This window comes from Rhipicephalus microplus, chromosome 6 (genome assembly GCF_043290135.1).
Source record: "Rhipicephalus microplus isolate Deutch F79 chromosome 6, USDA_Rmic, whole genome shotgun sequence".
Classification (NCBI taxonomy): Eukaryota; Metazoa; Arthropoda; class Arachnida; order Ixodida; family Ixodidae; genus Rhipicephalus; species Rhipicephalus microplus.
The window spans coordinates 104,620,495-104,646,060 of NC_134705.1; the positions used below are offsets into that span (position 1 = coordinate 104,620,495).

Genomic DNA, 25,566 nt, shown 5'->3' on the forward strand with positions numbered 1-25,566 from the left:
CTCTATGAAACACTTGATAATGCTTATGCTGCATGCCTAATGTATTTTATTTCCATTTGTGACCTCTTACCTTTAGTTGGAACATAACGTTTCTTAGTATGCCATGGCCACTTTTCCATAAAAAACTATCGTATTGCATGATACTTTTCTTTATCCGTATGTATAGTAACACCAGAGCATACAATGTACTATGTAATAGTCTTTTATGTTTTCACATGTTATATTTGCAATCTACAATGCAGTAGTATATGGCTTCAGCACCATAATTCAATGTTTTCCCCCCCACTTGCTGCTGTCATTGAATACAGAGATATTTTGTTTCCAACGCATTTCGATTGACAACATAATAAAATAGTGAAAAATATTATTGACGATTGTGTCAGAAACAAATTCATGAGAATCACAAGATATCTGCTGCTTTCAGCCACTCATTCACTGAAAACGGGGCAACATTCAAAGTGCTATTTAGGGAACGTATACCTTCCCCATTTACGTCATGAGCGATCTACATTAGTGATGAAAAAGCTAATGCTCATGTGTCAGTCAGAAAGAGAGAGAGGCAATGCATAGAAAGACAAAAATTGGCATAACCTATTGTGTTCCAGCCTGTTACAATGCACAGGTGGAAATTATGCATAAATAAAGTAGTTCGATAGTGCTTGATAAATTCATTTAGCAAGTGTCGCAAAAGAGGTTTCCGTTAGCTGGTCTCAGAATACCCTATTGCCGAGATATGAACTTTAAATGCAACTCTCTTTCTCTTTACTTCACCACGATATGTCTGGCAATGTTAGTGGAAAAATCAACAAGTCCTAATGGAAAAGTAAGTATGCTTATATAAATACTCAGGTATAAAGTGCTGTGAGTCTTTGACGTACACATGATGAATTTATTCGACAGATACTTATCTTTTTTCCCAATGAATTGCGGCAACCTTACGTGACAGACTGCAACCTATTTTCAGAAGCTTCGAAGCAATATGCCACGTTGAGTGGGCTGCTAAAATTATTCTGTTGCTGACATACTGACAACAATAAGTCGCGTCTATTTTTGGCGCAAATGACAAATCTGACTTTGCATAGCTTGATTATTTAGGTAAAGTAGGAGCGTCGTTTAACACACGTGAGAAATATGCCACTTGAAAGCATGGTGTTATCAATTGCGAGAACTTTATAACAAGGAATATATAAGTTTTGAGATTGGTACTCTCAGTACTCAGTAATTAATTGTGGTGGCTTGCGCGCATAAAGAGAACGACTACCATTCGTTTACAGAACACTGCAAAATGGTAGTAAATAAGCACAGAGAAGAAGGGTGATCCGCAGGGTACTGACCAATTTGAGAACTTTATAGAATGTAGCTTGGTGCCGCTGACTTCGTGGCAAGTGTTTTAAAACTCTACCTTGTAAAAGCTGGATAGTAGCTATGAAGCTAGGTAGTAGCTAGAAAGCTAGCATATGACGATCTCTCACCATCTGGCCGACGTCAAAAAGTTGCGTTGCGCCTGCTGCAAAAGTGAGAGCCGAGTGCGGGAGACGAATTTTCCAGCGGTTATAGGGAGCCATCTGCAAGTGACTATAAAGTAAAATGTATGGTACTTCAAACTCCTCACGCTGTCGCACTAGTGGAAACCGGGACGTTGAACGGCAACGTTGCAGCTGCTCGGACCCTCGCCGATAAGTCGATGCTTTACGGCCACCACGATTTCTTGAGTGACCATGGCGTTGGCATTCAGTGCCGTTCATTTCGGCAAACCGAGAACAGGACACCCAACAGCATGGATGGGCAGTAAGACATACAAGGCTATTATGATACCACCTGTTAGATGCCTATTAGTATATGCGTTTCTGTATTGAAATATATTCGCAACATGTGTTTTATTGAATTGATGATACGCACCTAATAAATATTTATTATATTGTGATGCAGCGCAGTATTTGGGTGTCTCGATAATTTTTTTTCAAAAAAAGCTAATGTGCTTCACGGGAGAAAGAAGGCACTTTCTTCTAATCTAAGAAAAGGTGCTGTACCAGTCGAGGCCAATTAAGAACGCTGATGATTTACCCGCCCCAAATAATGAAGCATGCGGTAAAATATGATTGGCACTAGTGAAGGTATGACTGTGAAGTGAATATTCTCGTCCTCTACATGAGATAAGAACCTACAGGAGAAAGTTGTCGATTGTACACCCATAGCAGCCGAAAAGTGGCAATTTAGAACAGGCAGAGTTCGACTATGCGAACGTGGCAGCGAAAGCACCAACGACTGTGAACGGTCAACATCATCAGAACAGATCAGCCGAGTGAGAACGACCGATGTTCAGATGTGTCAGAGACACACGCTTCTCATAGGCAAGTTATTGTCTATCAAAGCAAGAATCACTTCCTTAATTGCTTTTGGAAGGCAGTTCTGTAATATACGGCTATGTTCAAGACCAATGAGTCCCAAGTTCACTATTTCATGCTTCAACTCGACTAATATTGATATCTGTATTGCGGAAACTTTCCTCGGCAGTTCTTTTAGCCTTGCTCAACCGTCACGCTGCGCCGAATTGTGTGGTACCTCAAGTTTTCGTTAGTCTTCTGAAGCTGCCGCAGTAGTGGCACTTTACCCAGCACATCTGGCTTTTCAGCGTAGAGAAATTCTTGCGGCGGTGCAGGGTGTAAATGTGAACAGAAGGTTATGACCATAATATTGGTGTGATCACCTGTTGTTTTCGCGATCGCAAGAAACACGCAACAATGTCGATCTTCTGAGAATCACAAAGGCATTCTTAAAATAGAGCTCACATACCTGAAGACAGGTTTCGAACAGCATGGTCAGCCTCAGCTTCTCTGAATGGTTGAAGAAAGCATGCAGTACTTTTATGTCGCATGCGGCGTCTTTGTGGGAACTGTGCTGCGATCATGCATGTAATTCTTTTGCACAAACTCTTCCTGCAGTGACTCCTCTAGTAGGTGAGCATAATTTTTAGCGTCCTCGACAGAAACCTGTGACTGTACGGAACAAATGGACGACAAATATACAGGCGATAGTTCTCTGTCAGTACCTGCAGTAGAGAGCCATCCTGATCCTTTACTCCTCACCCGAATCCGTGAAGACCTTTTGGACCACAATCTTAAAGCTAACGAGGCTCTAGAGCGCAAATGGAGAACCTTCTGGTCTCCATTTGCGCAATCGCTGATCGTAATCAAAACAGACCGTCGACTGCAACACGCCAAAATAACGACGGATACCCTAGGCTTGTTGTCAGCGTCTCCTGGTACTACCGCCGGTACGAAGCGTGTGCTTGAGTTCACCGTTGGTCTTCTCAGTTTACGGAAAATGCACGGCCGCGCACTGTCGGCGTCCAGTGTTTCATACCTGCTGCAGCCGGATACTTAACATCACAAGCCAACTCACAAAAATTCTTATCTGAACATAAGCTCAATTGTGTGTTGCTCCTCACGTCCTGAATGAACACAAGTGAAGTCACAGGTAAATCTTGAAACACACGGACCTTACGGACAATATGAGCAGAAAGCTCTTGGGCTTGACATCTGTTTGAGACACACATCTCGATTGATTTTCCTAAAGCTAGCGTGCTTTTTTCCTTAAGGAAGCACTGAGATCTGATTTCAAGATCGAATTGTGCCTATCATTTGATTGCTTGCTATGCATATCTCTTCTTGGCCGAATTTGAATGGCATCCCTCGCGAGGAAGTTATTTAAATTTTATGCTAAACAGCGTAGAAAAGCTAAGGAGAAAAACAAAATTAAAGAATAGACTGCCCTGCGACATCGGCACTAGTGCTACGTGAATCATTCCGTAAATACAATCCTGAGTGACGATGCCCTAGTAGCGATCACGTGTATGATCCTACTGTTCCTATCGTGGCGCCGACTGGCGCCTAAGTGCCGAAGCGCACTCGCTCGTCCACGACTGGGCAAGGCCGGGCTAGCGCGCACAGGTGCAGTCTATCCCAGCCGTGGCTTAACACGCCTGATCTTCATCGCACCAGCTTGAATGATTTCGGGAAATTATCAAGATAAAACCCACCTTTCGAAGAATCGCGAATGAAAACAGCATTAAACGTGTGCTTGTCAGTCAACATGTCGGAGAATCGTTGTGAGATGCAGGTGAGTTGCATTCGTCTAGTTCGAAGCACGGAAAAAGTGTAATGAGGGTGTTTTTTATATCACGTATGTGGTACACAACAACATGACCACTACCTATCGAAATTGGACTAACGTGTAGTCAAATATAATCGCTAACAAGTAATATGCATGTATCGTTAAACTTTAGTTCATCTGTAGACTTTGCGTCCACGTAAAAGTGGTAATACCGCGTTAACCGCAAGAGTCTGGATAGGTGGGGCCATCTGGTGGCGGAAAAAGAGCCTGACAAGCAGGAAACGTATTCTAGGTCTCCGATTATGCTCATTCGCGATAGCTAAATTGCATTGACCCCTCTGCGTATACCTGAATGTTTTGCACGCCAAGACATACCAATATAGCTAACTGAGACACACGAGCGAACATGGCTGAAGCGTGCATCCTCGGGAACCTCTGCAGTGCGGCTTGGAACGGCGTGCATTCCGGAATCACTCTGCTGCAAAAGGTCGATCGAAGCAAAAATAATTCGTGACGTCGCGAATCTTGTGGATTCCAAGCTCCAGACTATCGTATAGAACCCGAGTCGATACTTTTTACGGCAATGACACGCAATTCAGGTGACAGGGCATGACTGAATGTGCCCGCCTAGCAGACGAAATATTTGCGGAGCAGCTGAGCCTGATGTCACTCTTTTCTGTGGAGAAGTGGTCAGATGTGGCATGATCCGGAGGTGACCGCGAGGTGCGCCCCCTGCTGGTACTTTCAACGCTAAAAAAGGCGGGATTGCCGACTCTTTTTGAATAGTTCTAGATCCCAGTAATATAAATCAATGGAAGTGATAGGTATTTATCTCTCCTTTGCATTTGAGGTCGCAAAACACTGCTTCGGGGTCTATAGCTACTCGCTGGCGCAAAACTCTTGTCAGGAGTAAATTTGATGGCAGTGCTCCTTTATTCATAGCATACTTTTTGACACTTCAAACTTTTGGGGGAGCTTTGAAGTCGGTGCCAAGTGAAATCAGAGAGCAAACTCACAGTTACAGGCGTAACATCAAGTTTACCACCCTTGCATTCCACCTAGGCCAATATTGAAGCCTCTCCACAATTGTCTTAGCTTTACTAAAATTATATAGGATTTCTTCTGTGTGTATTGTCTCGAAGACGCGGCACCCCACAATGACACTGATCACATTGTGACAAAAGGAGCGCCGTGTTAACACGTTTTGTTCGTCTTGCTTCTTATTGGTGAACACAACAAGGCAAGAGTTAAGTCACAGATTCAGATCGAATATATTCAACCCATTTCTACTGCGCAGTTATTACCGCTAGACATGGTTCCGAAAGATTCATGTGACTGCAGAGAGTGTGCTGACTACCACGCCCTCGACGAAGTGGTAGTACCAGTCGGTGACGTGATCCTGCAGTGCCAGAACTTCACGGCATCGATTCACAACGGCACCATATCATGCAAAATGATCTTTGCAAAAAATACGAGACCTATTGAGCCTGCCAACATATCCAAGATTTCAATCACACCACCCTGCACATTGATATCGCTCAGTACAAGAGCCTCTACCATTCTGTCTGTATTTAAAACGAACCTTCGCGGTGGTGATTGTACCCACGAACGTTCAGTCAGTACCATAGCACTGTAACCACCAGACCAATGCGCTGCAATAGGAATTTCACAAAATCGGCTTCTCTAGGTAACAACAGGCTTCAATTTTGTAATACGAAGAAACACAGGTGTTCTGTACTCAACTACCCGTGCATCTCTGTGCACATGTGGTCTAGCGTTAAACTTGTACCTTCATCTCAATTACATTTGGTTGTTGTCATATGTTTTGCTTGACTATATATATTTGTCAAAATGATTCAAGTATTCAAAAAACTTTTAATGCCACTTCCTTTATTCTTTAAGAAGAAGTTGAGGAAGCTTGCCAAGCCAGGTATATGAAAGTTTACAAGGTTGGTCACAACTTCAGAAAGAAGAAAAAGCTGGAAAGCACCATAGCTAGCTCTTTCTCATCAGTGAAACACTTTGGCTGAATTGCAGGAGCATGCTGCAGCAGCCTTGCTGACTTGGTGACTGACGAAGTGAAATAACTAAAATAACGAAGGTGCAGAATTACAAGCTAAGATGCGACCCAGTAATAATGGAAACAAAGTTGGACACAAAACTAATTCTAGTGATTAGCTAGACGCCAAATCACGGAAAACTTGGTGACCACCACAATATCCGACATAGCACTGAATTTCTCAAAAATTGAACTCCTATAAACACCTTCAAGTTTCCAAAAAAATGAACTAAAACCACGGAATCAGAGTTATCGACTAGAAGAATGCTGAATAAAGCTCGCCATATAAGTGAAAAGGGTCAACAACGGGAGTATTTCATCTTGCGAGGTTGTTTCGTACCAGGTAGGTGCTAGGAACAAATGACGAAAAAAATTGTTGCGTAACTTTTCGCAATAACACTACTTTTCGGGGGCGGACTTGCAGGAGTAAAACAGGATGGTTGGGGAAGAATAAGGCTACTCAAAGTGTGATATGAAGTTTGTTACAGTACTTCATTTTGCCAATGAGAACTAGAGGAGAAAACGTGCGCCTAAGGTGAGGGGCAGAATTTGTAAAGAATATTTTCAGAAGTTGATGCTGCCAGTAGATTGTAGTTTCCGGAAATAATGCAAATGGAGTTATTCCGCATTAGCTAATGAGTAACGCTTCGCACAATAGCGAATGACTTGGAAGTTTAAGCTTTATATTCACTTTGTCTTCAGGAGGAAAAATTTACTCAGTAGGAGGTTTAGGGCGAATTCAGCAGCAGGAATATTGAGGCAGAGATATCGTACCAAGAGGAAACAAATAGTGTTTTCTTTTACAAGAACAGGCTAGTTGCTAGTGCGGCAGATAACTAAGCTTTCTCGTAATTTGCCCTTGAATGGTAAGCTAACCTAGCGTAGACAATGCACGATTAAACCAAGACTGCTCACGCTGTGTGACGTTTTGAATAATAATGGTTGATTCAGAATTATAACTTTTCCTTTATATGAATTTCCCAACCTTCAGTGAAGAGTATGTGCTGGTACTAATTACTTGTTCATTTTAATGCTATTTCATTTTCAGAATCCAACCATTCGAGGTCCAGTAAGTATGCATTAAAGTTTACATTTCACAAGTGTATTAGCTTTGTTAGCTGCTTTACACTCGATTGTCAACAAAGTACTGTATAACTTCTAGCTGGCACACGATGAAAACTATACATTCAGCGCGCTAGAAATAAAAACGTTTGCTATTTTTACTTGAATGCACTGTGTAGTTTTATAATATAGTCATAAAATCATTGAGCACTGAACGGGAAGGAGAAAAATCCACGCATTGAACAACAAAGAAACGTCGAGCAAATTCATGACTTAGCATTAGATACCACCTCAAAATATTTTGTTATTTTCCGTAAGAAACAATCAGCAGCTCACAAAATAGTTGCCTGCCTTATTTTTTATCAATGACGCACCTCTATCGGCGCAACATAGCATTTGAATGCGAATGCAACTGCATCAAAAGAAGTCAGCACCTCGCAAACTTTATTGTGTGGTTGGGTGCATAGCCTTTGGTAGCTCTACGCCGTCTTTTGAAATCTTTCGATAGGATACAAAAAACAATATTTACTCCTTTTTAAACTGATTTGTGAATTTCACAACCTGTTCCCGCAAGATACAACAAAAAGCCCTGTGAAAGAGGTACCGGTAAACACCACGTGGTGGGATGTTTTCAGAGTACGGCTGCTCCGTGCAGCAACACAGCGCTTGGGAAGACTTTAAGGACAGCCTTTCTGAGCTATGGTAAATGAAAAACTGTGTTGACAAATGTTGAATTGGCGGTAAGCTATCGTCCGCTGACAACAATATTGAATCATGTCGAGAAAACAACGCTTTACATCAGCTAATTTCCTGAGCGACCGAAGGTCAGACTTCATTCCTGGCGACGAGATGACTGCAATGGAGCCTAGTTTTGCCAAAATGAACTGCAGGGATGTTGGTGGCAAAGAAGAGCTTGCCTCGATGTGATTTGAAAGTAATGACGCAACGAATATATTTTACAGCTGTCAGCAGCTCAAAAAGTAATTGGCACTTCTTGTAGTGAAGCCTACGTAGAAAAGTTGAGACTTATCATGAACGAGAAATACGCAATGCACTTGTGATAACTCGCCGTAAATAACAGACCTTTCTCGGCCGCGACAACCACGTGCGACATTGTATCTTAAGAAATAAAAAGAGCAAGAAAATACGAAGGGCTGTGCAACCTCTGCAACGCTTTGAGAAAACAAGCTTACTATATTGTTATCGGTAAGAAGTTGAAGATTGAAAGCAACAAAGGAAAGCAAGGTTTCTAGGGGTACTGAAACATGTTTCTTTTTCCCCTTGATAAGTTTTTTGCTGTTCCAGTAAACACAGTCTTAGTGCTTTGTGCGCGTGTACTTAGCTTCACCAAGTTTGGAACTTAGCGCCATCGCACGGCGCTGACGCACAGAAAAGCTATACAAAGATTTGGGCCACTCTACACTCTTAAAAAAGGCAGTGCTACTTACTAACTTTGAGGTAGTAAATTGTTGTCACAACATTCACTACCTCAGTAGTAACTGCAGGTAGTAGATCACATTTGTTTACTACCTCCGAAGCAACCAGAGGTTGTAAATGTCTGTGGTCTACTACCTACAGTTACTACTTAGGTAGTGAATATTGTGACAATTCACCACCTCAAAGTTAGTAAGTATCACTGCCTTTTTTTAAGAGTGTACGTGAAAAGCACTTGGATTTAGGCCACTCTACAGTTAAGAGCTGTATTTGATTGATTTATATGTGGGGTTTAACGTCTCAAAACCACCATATAATTAAGAGAGACGCCGTAGTGGAGGGCTACGGAAATTTTGACCACCTGCGTTTTCTGAACGTGCACCTAAATCCGAGCATTCGGGCCATCGGAAATGGAACCGCCGCAGCTGGGATTTATCCCGCGACGTGCAGGTTAGCAGCCAAGTGCATCAGCCACTAGACCACCACGGCGAGGCTACTGTATTTCCGGAGCAGCCACTGCGTACTTGTCTTAGAGCAAAATACTCTCCGAGCAGGAGGAATTGGAACCTCTGGGAGATCTCGGGCCTAGTCAGCCTGAAAACAAGGTGGTATTAGGCAAATAAACATTGCAAGAAATCAAAAATCTCAACCTCTATGGTTCTCTAAGCAATGCTTTAATCAGGGAAGATTACCAATTGTGCAGTTGACATATTCTCCGATGCACATTTTATGATTGCATTATATGTCATTTCCGAATTGAAGTCTTAGTATGCCCTACCATTACAGTGAAAATATTACAAACACTTTTTGCTGATTGCGCTGGTGAGAGTGTATTTCATTGGTTTTTGGTGTACTATTTGCATTGAGGAGAAATGTTGCGAAAATCGCTTTCACTTTTACCTTACGGACTAGCGTTTATTATTCTTTGTGACTCTCTCTGCCCTATACCATTTGTTAGCTACTGTTCTCTTTTTGTTGATACTCAGAACACGTTTATGCATGCAATCATGTTCATAAAAATATATTATTGTTTATGTATATCTTAGTTCTGATCATTGTTCTGCTTAACAAGGAAAGAGCAACTGTTAAATATTCCTTTTTTCTTCTTGTGTATGAAGGGCTGTTTGAGCAGTGCTACTTAAACTGCTCAAACACCTGTGGCGAAATGAGCAGTGTATAGAACGACAGAGTTACACTGGCTAGTCAAAAAGCTGCTTCGCATCCAATAAATTGAAGTCTTTGACTAGCCAGTGTGACGCTGTACCTCTGTCCACACCGCTTCTCTCGCCGCAGGTGTTTGAGTGGTGCCAAGTAGCTCACACCCCCTTAGCAGTGCGCAGTGACATCTCTCTCTTTCGCCTGCCACGCGCTTGCCGTGTGTCAGCTCTCTCTCGCCCAACTCTCTCCACCGCTCGCAACGTTCGAGCCCACTCCTCACGTAGGCACATTTCAACCACGCCCCCTCTCTCCATCTGTCAGCGAGAAGAATCCGCGAGCCAATGGGTTCGCGGGCCTGTACGTGTCTAAAGAATCTCCCAGTGCCGAGAATGTGGACAGCGCACCGCTGCTTGATGTGTGATCGCGCCGACGGGTGGGACGCCGTCACGGAATGCTTCCCGCTAGTGTGCGCGTACATTTCCCGGTTGTCGCCAACGTTGCGAAGGTTAGCAAAGCCGATAGCGTTCGCGCATGGCGATGTCAACACCGACGAGGCACAAGCCAGTGAAACTGAACGCAAGCGTTGGCAGTGGAAGAGAGTGAAACAAGTTTAGTCATGGCATAGCAAGGTCTGTAGTCCTAATTTGCCGGTGGTACAAATGGGTGGTGGCCAAAAGCTTGCCATGACCGTTTCGGCACAGTTAACCACTTCTGCCTGGAAACGGTAGTCAGCTGACGACAGGAGCGACTGCTGTGCCTCGAGAGAGCCAGCTGGTAGTATTGGTTTTTGTGGGGGGCTACCCTCGCATTCTCAAAGAAGATCACCGAGACCGATGACGTGCGAGCCATGAACACCGATGGCGTTCGAGAATGCAGACGGTGAGCGGGTAACACCAGTGGGACGTGAGCCAAGGAAGCCGAGCGCAAGCGTCTTCAGTGCGTCCCGCCCCTTTTCTTTCAAATAAACGTTTACTCGAGTAAACGCTACACCGAGTTTCACTTCAAACCGTTCTTCCAGCACCCACGTCACCACCCGTTTCAACCGCGTCAACACCGTGCGCACCACTGCTGCTTCGCATCACATTCGAGTTCCTTTCAGGAAGGCGGCTTGTAGCTTTTTGTGCTATGTGTGCTTCAGCCTGTCAGCTCCTAAGCAAACGGACGTCTCGCAATTAGTCCGGGGAAGAGTTTACCTTCACTGTATTGTACGACTTAGTTATTGTGTGACCCATGGTTTATGCACCTTCGCGTATAATCACAATGCAGTCGCATATGTGCACACCATGAACAGGAACAAATGCACCACAGAAGACATATCAGCAAACTGTTACTTGAAGGCCGTGTTGAACTCCTTACCTCAGAAAAACGTTCGGTATGAAAGATGAGAGGCATGCGCGAAACACTACACTGATGTACACCCGTTGCCAAAATAGGTTGGGACGCGCGAGTGGTGGCCACTATCTGATAAAAGTGCAAAGCCGCCCCGACTAACGTTGACCATCTTGTGTCGAGATATGGCAGTGTGACTGTGCGTGCTTGCATGCCAGCAGTCATAACTTAGTGGTCGCTTGCAGCTGACTGGCAGATAATGCAGTAGGTGTGCATTTTCTGTTCCATATTCCACGCTCTCAGTTTGATGGGAGCACGTTTGGCTTGAACCACATGCTGCTCACATTATCCGAATAATTGAGTGCCACAAGTTGTATTCTGTGGATGTTATCTTTAGGGAAAACACCGCGTGGCTCCGAAGTATGAAATAGGACACCGAAAATGAGAAGGCATTGAGCGGAAAATTTGCTTCACTTTACAAACATACCAAGAGGAGGTCTGCCTGCTGCGGGTTATCTGTCTATACAGAAACAGGAAGCAGCGTGCCCATCGCCACCAACGTGCTCCAGTCAAACTTAGGTTGCGACGGATTTAGCCAGGAAAGCATGGTGTAAGGAAGAGGAAAGCTGCCCATACGCGAAACTGAGTTTAATCAGCTAGCCCGCAACAAGCGAGAAATAAGGCATGGATACCGATGTGAAAGAATAAGTGCATGGCTAAGATGTCTCCTGCGTTAAAAAAAAAGCTCGAAAGGCCGCTACTCTAGCTCTTGCTTTGACTGTGCTGCGCGTTGGGGCAGGCCTCGTGATTTTTCCTCATGACATATGGTAAAAAGCTTTTCGAATGAAGAAATCGGCAGTTAACTTATGCACAAACGATCCTATCACTTCCTTTAGGGGTTTTATAATAGTGAGATGCACATAAGGAGCATAATCACTTTTGTATAAAAGGTTTCTCATAACCCTGTCTTCACAAAGACAAAAAATATAATTCTATCCTTCGAAAATTGAATTTCAAAATTTGTACCGTAAGAAATAGCCAATTCTCACGTTAAACTTTATAAAGATGGATTTCGTTTCGATTAGGTCTTACAAGTTTGTTTTCAGTAGTGTGTCCGTATGTGATGGACACTCCTTGGAGCATAAAATCTTGTTCAAGCCAAAATTCGGGCAAGTCAGGTTGTCTTCAAAAGTGCTATCTTCAGGTTTCACCGTACTAAAACAAGAATATGCTAGTCGAAACGTTGACTCTTGCAACACGCCAAGTTCCAAGGAGTGCTCGCTGCTTCAGGACTCCGTCTTTTTCTGAGATTCTTTTTTTCTGCATATTTGACTGATACTTCACACACTGAAATAGCACAACAGATGCCCGTGTTTTTTATTAAGAAAAACTAGCTTGCTAGTACCTAGGGTCAAGACGTTCGATACATTATGCTGGCAGACTTGAAAACTTGCACCAAAAATTAACAACTATTCAATTTCTAATGACACGAACATAAAATGACAAAAATGCGAAGTGATAAAAAAGCACAAATTATTCAGCGTTCTCAACCTGACACTTAATTACTGGCAATAAAATTTCTTTATTCATTGAAAGCAGATGTTGCGGAATATGTTACCTACAGAAAAATGATAATGATATTTCCAAAAAGGAGTGTTACACTCTGTAAGCAAATAAATTTTTCCGAAAGTTCTTTCTGTTTGATAAGAAATTGTGTGTGGGGGACAGCGCCTAAAAGTTTAACTAAACAAAACAATTCGAAAAAACCATATATCTTTGTCTCTAGGCGTATCAAAATGCTTCCACTAAAGACAGAAGCAGCTATATTGTCAGTTTTTTGCGCGATTACCTTTGAATGAGTTTTACGTTTTGGAAAGCGCGGCCTGATCACAAACCAAAAACAAATCTATTTTATACTATGGAAACATGCTGTTCTTTCACGTTAGAAAAGCGTCTTTTTGGTAATACGGTGCCTATCACAGTGTTATCGCACCACACCGTAATTGAATGCGCTTGATCACTCAACTGCAATTACACAGATAAGCAAGAATAAATAACTGCTTTATTATTGACCAACGGCAAAGACGTGCCTGTAAATCAGCACTGTAGTGCACAAAATAAGCTCACTATCGCGTTGCTTCTATACGACATTGTAATGAACATAAAACAGCAAATTAATGCAAAAAGCTGAATCTTCAAAAGAAAGTAATTGAGCATAGCCACAGTGCTCGCACAGGGCTCCAGACAAAAGATTTACCTGGACATACATTCATATTATCAATAGGACTCTGTGGGAAAACTTGTGGACGTCATAGTGGAAAACTTTGTATTGTATATAAAGACCTGCACAAGAATTTAAAGTAAGTCAACATTTATCGAGCTCTATATAACTTATTCATGCAACATCATTGTCACAAAGCCTACCGAGTTGTACAAGTACTCATTTTGAATGCGAAGCATTTCTTAGCGAATTTCAGTAACAAGAAGCGTATCTATCTATCTATCTATCTATCTATCTATCTATCTATCTATCTATCTATCTATCTATCTATCTATCTATCTATCTATCTGTCTATCTATCTATCTATCTATCTATCTATCTATCTATCTATCTATCTATCTATCTATCTAGCCGCTTACGTTTGGGTGCTCTCGCGGCCACCCCATTTACTTGGCGTGAACGAAAATTTGCATGAGGGCGTAAGATGGTTTGACGAATACGACGCGCTTGTCAAGACAATAAAGATGTCACAATCCCGTCACGTACATCGTCAAACACTTCCCACCAGACAGTGGCACATACCCACGGGCGGGTATGTTCCGCTGGTGTGCGGGTATGTGCTACAGGTCATTGACACTTGGTATCTGCTCAGGAACGACGAGAACACACATGGGAAATTTATGCGCGCGATTTTAAGAAATACCCGACGTCGGTAGCGTCGACCCGACGAGTCCCAGCTGGAATCTAATTCAAGCATTCTGGGTGCCAATGAAACATTTTACCACAGAGCTACACCAGGTTTCGAAACTACTTTTCAAATTGACGCCAATCTTCGGCAAACGTTAAAAAAGGTTTCATTGTTGCCTACCCAGTTTTATAAACATTACATATTTACCATTTTGATAACGCCGTCACGTCAGGTTCACGTCAGATGTGGTTAGATGCCATGCGCTGGAGTTAATTTATGTAGCATTGTCAGGGCAAGCATCTTCGCGAACTTCAGCGCTTCATATTAGCTTCTGGTGTTGCTAATACGCATGTTCCAGTTGGCATCATTTCGCAAGTGCAAACAACTAGTTATATAAACATCTGCAGCTCTTCAACATATGTTTGTGTGTGCGACATTTGTGCATTAATTTATCCTTACTTTATGACATGTTGCTCCATAAAAAAATTGCAACACGGTCACCTTTCTTCCGCATGCTTCGCAAAACGTGGTATCTCAGGTACGTGAGATCTGCTGAATTTTTTTATCCTATCGCGTTTGTTGAAATAAACATTCATTTCAGAATGTTCTCCTGTCTTGATGTTCTTCTTGAATATTGCGCTATCGACTTTTCAGCATTCTGGATGGCCACTTCTAGAGACGGTCGTCCTTGGCGGATCTCCGGCAAGTGTACTTTTTTTTCAATACGAATGAAAAGACCTGTTGTGTAAAACCAAAGTGTACTGACACGCAGGTCGCGGTTTCGATTCCCGGCTGCGGCTGCTGCATGTCCGATAGAAGCGGAAATGTTGTAGGCCCGTGTACTCAGATTTAAGTGCACGTTAAAGAACCCCAGGCGGTCAAAATTTCCGGAGCCCTCCACTACGGCGTCTCTTATAATCAAATGGTGGTTTTGGGACGTTCAACCCCACAAATCAATCAAATCAACAATCTTTGCTGACACTATCAAACAGTGATCATGAGTTGTATCCAAGACACTTTGACGTTTACCGAAACGATTGAACAAGAACAGGCGGGGGGGGGGGGTTGTTGGTTAACTCTTCTTTACTTTCATATAAACTTTTTAACGGTCTGGCTATATGACGCAGAGTTGGTCGGGTGCACGGCGAACCTTACCGACAAAACAGAATTTATTGCCGGAACAATTTATCGACAGCCAAATTTTGACCCGGCTGTGTTGCACGGAAGGTACGACGTATATTTTAAAAACGTAGGGTCAGTTTGTTCTTGCAGCTAATTTTGTCCTACCGTAATTCACATGGTTTAATGAAACACGCATTACCTTGACTGGTTGTGGCAAAATCATTAATGTGGAAAACATCGTTGACACATTCGGTTTTTTCAATATTTTAGTGTGGCTACAACAAAAATTAGTAGTTTCCATTTGTTTTTTTCCCATTCGCCAAACACCTTATATTTCGTTACATGGATTCACGCTATTAGTGATCATCTCGCTTTTGTACATAACCTCAAACTTGAGATAAAGGAGCCAAAGTGTGGAAGATCGAGAAAACTTTTTATTAGGAGGACTGTGCCTAATCTGCTGCTTTGCTGAAAATATTTTTTATGTTTTTTGTCATTGCAAGAATTTCAATGTTTTACAGCAGTGGTCTCTATTTGAAGCGAAAATTACGGAATTCAGGAATAATTATGTCCCTAGTGCAAATGTGGCTAAATTCGAGAAGTTAAAGAAAGCATCGGTGTCACCAGCGATTTTTCGCACTATAGTAAGAAGACGACGAATGTACAAGGCATTTAAACAAACACAAAGCAGTTACCAGTACAATATCATGGTGAATGTAGCTGTATAAAACAAGCCGAGACTGTCAATAATTTTTTACGGCAAAAAGACTGGCAATACCCCGCAGGGGCGCCTGCGCAAGTAGGCGTTTGGTGTGTAGCGACACCACTGACCCGAGCTAACGGGGGAGTTTTGACTCCCTCCCACGCCTAGCCGTGCGTGGCTTTGCCGTGTTCGGGGAAAAGGGGATCCTGGGGGTTGAGCCGACGCTGGGCGATTGGACCTTTAAGGCCCCCCGGCAGAGGCAACACACCCCTTTGGCCCCGGCTTCACGTAGACGGCACCTCTGGGCTGACCCACCCAGGGGAAATCGGCAGTCGCCTTTTCCTATCTCTCTCTCCCTATATCCTCGTCTTTTGTTCTCAGTTTACATTTTCCTGTCTGCTCCTCACTTCATTTTACTTCCAATTTTTCCTGGCGGCAAGGGTTAACCTTGTGTGGCTATCCAAACTAGGGTAAACCATATTGGGTTATAGTAACTGCGTACTGCTGGCGTCGCGCAGACATGCCCCCATGCTCTGCCACGTCCCCTCGTTGGACTCCGTGGTGGGTGGTAGGCGCCGTTACCGAAAAAAATTTCTCATGGGATCCCCGACTCCCTCTTTAACTGATCGTGCTTCGAAAAGGGTACGCACCGACGCAACTTTCCTACTTTGGCCCAAAAACAGAGAAACGTTCCCAAAATACCATGTCCTCCACTGCGAACAATCATCTACAAAAGCTAGAGCAATCTCACCCTTCCTTGTGGCCAAGTGCTTGAGAGAGACCATTGGAACCTGTTATAAGGCCACGAAGATGGCAAGTGGAGATCTGCTTCTCGAATTAAAAGACAAGGAACAGTACAATAAACTCTCGCACCTCGTGGCCTTTGGTAACATCCCTGTCTCTGTGAACGCACACCGTACCATGAATACTGTGAAGGGCGTGGTATCAGACGAAGATTTGATGACACTGAGTGAAGAAGAGCTCTTTGATGGATGGAAGGATCAAGGTGTAATACAAGTCCAGCGCATCAAAATCAGACGTAACAACAATGAAATAGCAACAAAGCACTTGATACTCACCTTCAACTCAACCACTTTACCCGAGACTCTCGAAACTGGCTATGTAAAACTCCATGTCCAACCCTTCATTCCAAACCTGAGGCGTTGTTTCAAATACCAGCGATTTGGTCATGCATCCCAGAGCTGCCGAGGACAGCTGATGTGTGCTAAGTGTGGCACAACCGGCCACAGTGCTGATGAATGTAGTCATGACGAGATCCTCTGTGCAAACTGCGAAGGTAGCCACCCCGCATACTCCAGAGCGTGCCCAGCCTGGAAAAGAGAAAAAGAAATAATAACTATAAAAGGTAAGGAAAATATCACATTCAGGGAAGCAAGACAACGAGTCTCGTTATCATTAGCCCTAAAACACCTTTTGCCGAAGCGGTGCAACGAGGGGCGGCACCACAAAGGCCCTTGGCATTTGCACGGACCGCGCCTAGCGTGCCGAGGCCAATGCCACAAGCCCCTGCGGCGGGAGCAGCCAGTGCTGCCCTGCCCACATTCAGCGTATCCACACCAGTGACCTCTACAAGCTCTGGCAGCAGCCAGGGCAATCACGAGGTCTAGGGGGCTCCATCAACCCCCAGCTCGGTGGGGACAAAGACTTCGTCGATCGAGGCGAAGTCTAAGCGACGCACAGATCGCTCTTTAGAGCGGGTGTCCAGTGCCTCGCAAGAGGCTGTGGACACCAGTTCAAGCCAAACGGCGCAGGAAGCGCCGAAGGAGCGGCGAGCTTCGCTCGACCGCCCCCAAAAGGACAGAACGCCGATTACAGGGCGTGACAAAGGCCCTGTAAAATGAGTTGATCCCCGTCTTCTTTGCACACAGCACTTTTTTCCTTTTTTTTCCACTATGGACCAAATCATACAGTGGAACGTAAGCGGAATACTTAGAAATTTAGATGACGTTCAAGAACTTCTGTGTAAGTTTAACGCGAAAGTGCTATGTGTGCAAGAAACGCACTTAACTCCTAAGCACAAGGACTTCCTACGACAATATATTATTTTCCGGAAAGACCGGGAGGATCCTGTCGTACCATCTGGCGGTGTAGCCATTATAGTCGATCGTAGTATAGCATGCCAGCATTTGAAGCTCCAAACGGCCCTGGAGGCAGTGGCCATTCAAGCTGTACTTTTTAACAAACTCATTACCATATGTTCTGTATACATACCACCGCATCAACAGCTACACAGACGTGATCTGGAATCATTAATAGATGAACTCCCAGAGCCATTTCTGGTTCTAGGTGATTTTAATGCACACAATGTCCTGTGGGGCGATGCTCACCGTGATGCGCGAGGACGTCTCATTGAGCAGCTCCTTTTCTCTTCTAGTTTATGTCTTTTAAATATGAAGGAGCTTACGTATTTTACCCTTGCAAACAACACATACTCCTCCATAGATCTTAGCATTTCATCACCGTCCCTTTTACCTGTTTTTAAGTGAAACGTTTTTAAAAACCCTTATGGGAGTGATCACTTCCCAATCATCCGGAGTGCGCCGAACAAAGATCAACTACCCCCGCAGGTTCCTCAATGGAAGATTGACTCAGCTGATTGGGAAGGGTATAGAACTCTTACACACATGACATGGACTGAGCTGTCTGCCCTGACCATATATGACGCTGTCACGTATTTTACAGCTTTTATACTTGATGCCGCATCTAAATGTATTGCCAAAACGAGTGGCATGTGTTCTAAACGGCGAGTGCCATGGTGGAACGACGCATGCAGGAACGCACGGACCACTCAGAACAAAGCATGGGCGTTGCTTCGCGATTCCCCTACAGCAGAAAACCTGAAAAATTTCAAGCGGGTCAAATCGCAGGCAAGGAGAACGCGCCGACAAGCTAGACGAGAGAGCTGGACAAAGTTTATATCGAGTATCAACTCGTACACAGACGAGGGAAAATTGTGGAATAAGATAAAGACAATTAAGGGCCAACAAACGTATTCTCTTCCACTAGTTAATAGCCTCGGGGAAAGCTTGGAGGATCAAGCCAGCTTTCTTGGCACACATTTCGAACACATATCGAGCTCCTCACACTACTCCGAATCCTTCCAGAATTACAAGGCACGAATAGAAAAACAAAAGTTAGAAAGAAAATCCCCAAGAAATGAGGCATATAATGCACCATTCTGCTTAGCAGAACTGCGAACAGCACTCAGCTGCTGTAATACATCTACCCCAGGTTCTGACAACGTAATGTACGCGATGCTGAAGGAACTACCCTCCGAAACTAAAGAAACCCTCCTCTCTCTTTATAATCGCATATGGTTTTCGGATGTAATCCCCTCCTCCTGGAAGGAGGCTGTTATAATTCCAATTTTAAAGCAGGGAAAGGATCCCTCTATTGTATCAAGTTACAGACCTATAGCGTTAACAAGCTGCCTCTGCAAGCTATTTAAAAAAAATGATTCATTGCCGCTTACTCCACTACTTAGAAACAAATAAATTGCTCGACCCATACCAATGTGGGTTTCGAGAGGGTAGATCCACCACCGACCATCTGGTGCGTATCGAGGCACAGATCCGAGACGCTTTCGCCCACAAAACAATACTTCCTCTCTGTGTTTCTCGATATCGAGAAGGCCTACGACACAACATGGCGTTTCGGCATATTAAGAGACTTGTCTCACCTGGGTTTGCGCGGTAGAATGCTTTCCATAATCGAGAGTTACTTGTCCAATTGGGAATTCCGTGTCCGTGTGGGCAGTATTCTCTCCCAAACATTTGTGCAAGAAACGGGAGTACCGCAAGGTGGTGTACTTAGTTGTACACTTTTTATTATCAAAATGAATTCCTTGCACCTGTTCATCCCCCGCAACATGTTTTATTCCACATATGTAGATGACGTCCAGATTGACTTTAAGTCATGCAACCTAGCAATGTGTGAGCGGCAGGTTCAGTTAGGTTGAAACAAGGTGTCCAAATGAGCAGAGGAAAACGGATTCCGACTGAACCCAGAAAAAAGCACCTGTGTCTTGTTCTCTCGAAAGAGAGGCATGCACTCAGAACCTGACATTGAACTGAACGGTCAACGTCTGTCTGTCAATGCGGAGCATAAATTCTTAGGCTTAATCTTGGACAGCAAGTTGACCTTCGTACCCCACATCAAGTATTTAAAAACAAAATGTTTAAAAGCCATGAATGTTATAAAGTGTTGTCACGTACTACGTGGGGTAGTGACAGGCAATGTCTCATGAACCTGTATAGAAGCCTCATTCGCACCCGCTTAGATTATGGGGCCATTGTTTATCACTCTGCGACTCAAAGTGCGTTGAAGATGCTGGACCCCATGCACCATTTGGGCATCCGCCTTTCTACGGGTACTTTTCGTACCAGCCCCGTAGAAAGCCTTTACGTTGAGTCAAATGAGTGGTCGCTTCATCTGCAGAGAACTTACATGTCCTTTGTTTATTTTCTTAAGGTGAAAGCAGACAAGAGGCACCCCTCATACTCTACCATTATTGATTTGTCGAGCTCCATTCTGTTTCAAAACAGGCCTTCGATGAGGCAGCCTTTCTAAGTTCGCCTGAAGGGTCTAGCTGAGGACACTGGAGTGTCACTTGAACACAGTTTAATGGCTCCTGTAGCATACCCGCCACCGTGGCAGTGGCAGACTATAGATTGCGATGTGTCTTTCCTAGAAGTTACTAAACATGCGCCTATTGCCCATATTCGAACATACTTCCTGGAACTTCAACACAAATACACACGTCCTGAGTTCTTTACACATGCCTCTAAGTCCAACTCCTCTGTGTCCTACACTGTTGTTGGCCCTTCCTTTTCGGATGCTGGCCCTCTACATCCAGGGACAAGTATTTTCACAGCGGAAGCCTACGCGATACTTGTGGCAGCTAAGCACATCAAACAATTACAAATACAAAAAGCAGTAATTTATACAGACTCCCTCAGTGTTGTAACGGCTCTGCACAGTCTCAAAAAACAAAAAAAACCTGTCCTCGTCTCGCTTTACTCTATTTTATGCACACTCTACACACTCAACCTACGTGTTGTAGTGCGCTGGGTGCCAGGGCACCGAGAGATTCAAGGCAACGTGATGGCGGATCAGCTTGCTGCATCCGTCCACGAAATCAGTGCCACTACACCCATATCGATCCCGCCCCTTGATCTTAAGCTGTCTCTCAAACGAAAGCTCAGGGACTACTGGCAGATCAAGTGGGATAGACACACACAAAACAAGCTACACGTTATCAAGCCACACCTTTGCCATTGGCCACCAGTATCAAAATCGCGTCTAACTGAGGTAACACTAACAAGACTCAGGATAGGACACACATACACGACACACACACATCTTTTGTCCGGTGGCGATCCACCATTGTGTGATAAATGTGGTGAGGCATTAACAGTTCTTCACGTTTTAATCCAATGTAAGCAATTAGACACTCTAAGAAGACAACACTTTCCATTACCCTACCGACAACATATACCATTACACCCCGCAATATTTGTCGGTAGGGAACCACTTTTCACCCATAAATCATTGCTAGCTTTTTTAAGAGATGTCAGTTTTTATCATGTAATATACCCAGGCATTGTGTAGCGTGACCTCTCAAGAGAGGTTGCTGCTGCAGTGACTATATTTAAAAGCACTTGCCTCGCAGCCCTTGGACACAAGGGCGCTAATGAGGCACTTGTGCTAGCACCAAATATTTTTACATGCTTTTGTTATCAAAACCTTTGTCACCCTTTTTACTATGCATATCACGCCACTGCCAGGATCTTAATACTTATGTTTTTACCCGCATTATCGCGAGGAATTTTAAGGCCCCTATACAGCCACGCAACATATCATTGTCCGCATCTCTACTCATCGAAATGGCGCTCTTTGGCCATCAATTGGCCCTTGCGCCACAAAGCACCACACATCATCATCATCATCATCATCATCAAGAGACTGGCAATAAGAAAGACAAGCACCCTAATGCACCGCTTCATCTATTCATAACATGCAATCATTACTTCAAAATACAATTGTAACGCATTAAGCAACTTTATGGCCTAACAAATTTTTGTTCACACTGTAGTACATTGGAATCAGTTTTCTTGTGACCAAGTGTGCTGTCATAATGACGAATAATTTTTTCTGAGTTGTAGAACCCGGGCTTACATGCGTTTTGACAAAGCAGAGTATTTCTGTATAAATAAAGACAAATAAATAAACATTGTATAAAAAGCACACTGTGTTAACATATGACAATCTTTTATTCTATAATGCAGTGCCAAGATGAAATTTCAGTGCATACTACCTCACAGAAGGTGACAGGCAAGAGCAGTCGCGTGAAACGGTGTTAACAGTAGGACATTTACGTTGAGCTAAGAAAAATAAGACGCTGTACCAATTTAGAAACAATGATACCATAGAAATGTTGTGCAACGAGTGCGCCGTGAGCTAGTTCGGGTTGTACTGAACTGCAGAAGCATAACAAACAAACCGCTTAGCTTGAAACACGTGTTACAAGTTCGGAGAGGCCGTCGGCCAGGCTTGAATTGAAGCTTAAACACTCTGGTGTTGATGTATCAAACGTGTAATTCGCCTAGATTTTCATCCTACGCTCTTGTCTGAACTGAGGGAGGATTGAAGCTGTAACACTGCATATGATGGCACCAAACGTGAACATCAGTTTTCTTTCTTCCTGGAAGAATAAATAAAAACATATTGCTGCCAGTAATGACCTCACGTTAGCAACTAATTAAATATTATCAATAGATACTTGTTTTATAGAGTAATACAAAATGTTCTGCATCACTTTTTTTTCTTGGCTACAGCATGATTAGTGTTCCTGCCATTGCCTTGTTTCCACATACATCAGTGAGGCCAATGAGAAAAAAGGTGGATTATCAATATTTTCCAATCTAATATAGGCAATAATTATGGTGCATTCACTCTTCTATCAAACAAACCAGACAAACTCACTGGTCTGAAAGAGTCTGTCAGGGCTGACAAAAGAATTGGCACCAAATTGTGGCTGAAGTCGTCTATTGCGAGCAGGGAAATATTTCCTGTTTACTTTTTTTTCTTAATAGAGGGACAGAATTCAGCTCATGAAAGTGTGTTTTTGATATTTTAGATTTTCTGTGAAGTAACTTAAGCTAGCTATAGATATTCAAGACGTTGAATCAATTTGGTGCTTGGTCGCTTTGCTCAACAACTCTGAAAAATTACATGAACGGCGTTATTAGATCATTCCATGTACCACCAAATTCATAATTAAAAAGGCTATAGCTCTCGTATGACAATGTGCCGAAGGTATGTCGACCGCCTATTACGCTCATGGGATTTTTGCTTACCTGACCAATAATTTTTAGAAGGCAAAGGTGTATGCAAAATGGACAGCCATATTATTTGACAAATAAAAAAATAACATAAACACCTCTCGATTATTACAATATATAAATTCTGCAACTAGAAACAGTAAGCTTCTGGACCTTTTGTTGAGCAACTAACCTAATAATAATCGCTCAGTTCGCACTATAGCAAGCTAAAGCGATCATCATATTGTCGTAGCACATATCAAACCAGAAAGAACTTGACCAAGCCTTCCACAACAAGGAGAGATTTTGTTCTTCGAAAATATTGAATATTTTACTGTCTATCAGTAGTTTCTTCATAGATTGCCGGTTCTTGAATGTCTTGTTGAGGATCATGGCACTCATGAATTGAGGCAGATAGGTATATTTAATATGCTGAAATTTACGAACATGTATCAAGCAGCATCATTTCTACCAGACTTTATAAGCGTTTAAGGAAGTGCTAAGTCCAGACGGACCCCGAGTAGTTAAAGGCTTAGGACTTCCTGAAAAGCTCTTTTTTGCCCCACACCGAACCGCCAGTGCCAGGAGGGGCCGTCTGATCGGGAGGAATGCGCTAGTGAACGGAAACATACACAGACCGCTGACATCAGAAAGGTGAAGGGGAGAGGGGGGAGAGAGATGGGGGGGAAGTGGAGGAAAAAGTGGAAGGGGGGCACCCCAGGGGCGTCCACCATATATTATTTTTCTCTTTTTTCTTCCTTTTTTTTTCTTTCCTTTTCTTTTCTTTTTTCTTTCTTTTTTTTTCCTCTTTCCTTGCCCTCTGATTTGAGATTGTATAAAGCTGAGCACCGACAAACTGTATCGTTATTCCTGATGAAGGCCAGACTCTAGGCCGAAACGTCGAAATAAACCACGTTGTGACCGCTCACGGAGGATCTACTAGACTATATATATATATATATATATATATATATATATATATATATATATATATATATATATATATATATATATATATATATATATATATATATATATATATATATATGGTGATTTTGGTAAGGTAAACTCCATATATCAGTCAGACGTTACGTTATCACTCGACTGCCCACGGTTCCCTCATGTGCACGACGTCATTCCTAAAACTGGTAGAGCACTCACTTTTATTCAGTAGAATTTGGATTATTTGCCGCTAAAACGCCATTTTTAACTTGTGTTATACACGTCTGCGCTCTCTGGAACCAAGCTCAGACAAAAATATCTATGCTGTGGCGGCTGAATTTCTGTTGGAAGTGAAAATGCTCTAGGCCCATGTGCTGAGATTCGGGTACACGATAAGAAACCGAGGTGGTTAAAATTTCCGGAACTTTCCGAAACAGCGTCTGTCATAATCATATCATGCTTTCAGGGCGTTTACTCATACATTATTTATAATAAAAACTTACACGATAAGCTGAAAAATATATAAAACTTCGTTTGTTAGGTTCGCCATGAAAAAGTATGGTGAAACAAAAGTCGTAGGAAAATTAAACGCGAAGCGAGCTTTGAACTGCCCTTTTAAGAAACGTGTGTACCGTGCCAGAACAAACCTGTTTGTTAACTCTTTATTTGCAAGAACTATTGGTCAGCGGAACACACAGTGTAGAGATGGACTGTGCTGTTGTAATGAAGACGTGGTTATTTTCCGCTTGTACATTTCTGATGTAACACCTTCAGACAATGCGGGGCCATTATTGAAGTGAAAAATAATGAAGGCGTACCGACTGGAACAGTAATTTCATGAGGTGTAAAACAATTGATACTTTTTTGGTAGGTTTATGTCTAAATTAAGCGGTTCGTTTATGACGAATGGTGTAGTGAAGGCCTCTCAGAAAATTTGACCCCCAGTGTCCTCTTCAAAAGCAGATAAATCTAAACAGCATCGATTTATATCTCATGAAACCCAAGGCCCAGACTAGTGGATATGGCTTTACCTCTCGATCTACGCATCAACACTAGAGTACGGTGACTGTGAGGCCAGCAACAGAGCAGGTTTTGATTGTGGATTCCTAGGCAAAACAGAAGGCGTATTACTGAACAAGATGAGTCTCTTTCATTCCTTCAAGCCATGTCTTTCCCACAAATCACTACTTAGCATTGAAGCGACAATTCAAGTAATTGTCTCAATGTGGCTGATTCCGCAAACAAAAACTTCGTGCTGTGAACTTCCTTTATGCTACAAAAACAAGAACCCTAATGACACAACACACCAACGTTTCTGTCTCAGTTACTTTGGTAAGTAGAACAGAAAAATCTGTAGAGCTTTTAGCAATGCTTATGCTATACTTATGTATT

General features: G+C 43.1%; 1 protein-coding gene across 2 annotated transcripts in view; it reads left to right on the forward strand.

Annotated features, from left to right (window-relative positions):
* Window positions 1-663: 663 nt before the first annotated feature.
* LOC119185328 (uncharacterized) overlaps window positions 664-25,566 on the forward strand; it is a 147,465-nt gene continuing 122,562 nt past the window's right edge. Inside the window, exons 1-3 of one of the 2 annotated variants that reach the window (XM_075866348.1) lie at window positions 664-823; window positions 7,221-7,241; window positions 14,719-14,766. In XM_075866348.1, coding sequence (XP_075722463.1) covers window positions 734-823; window positions 7,221-7,241; window positions 14,719-14,766 — 159 coding nt within the window. In that variant the 5' untranslated portion in view covers window positions 664-733. The remainder of the gene's footprint in view (window positions 824-7,220; window positions 7,242-14,718; window positions 14,767-25,566) is intronic. The other variant, XM_075866349.1, reaches the window with a different exon arrangement.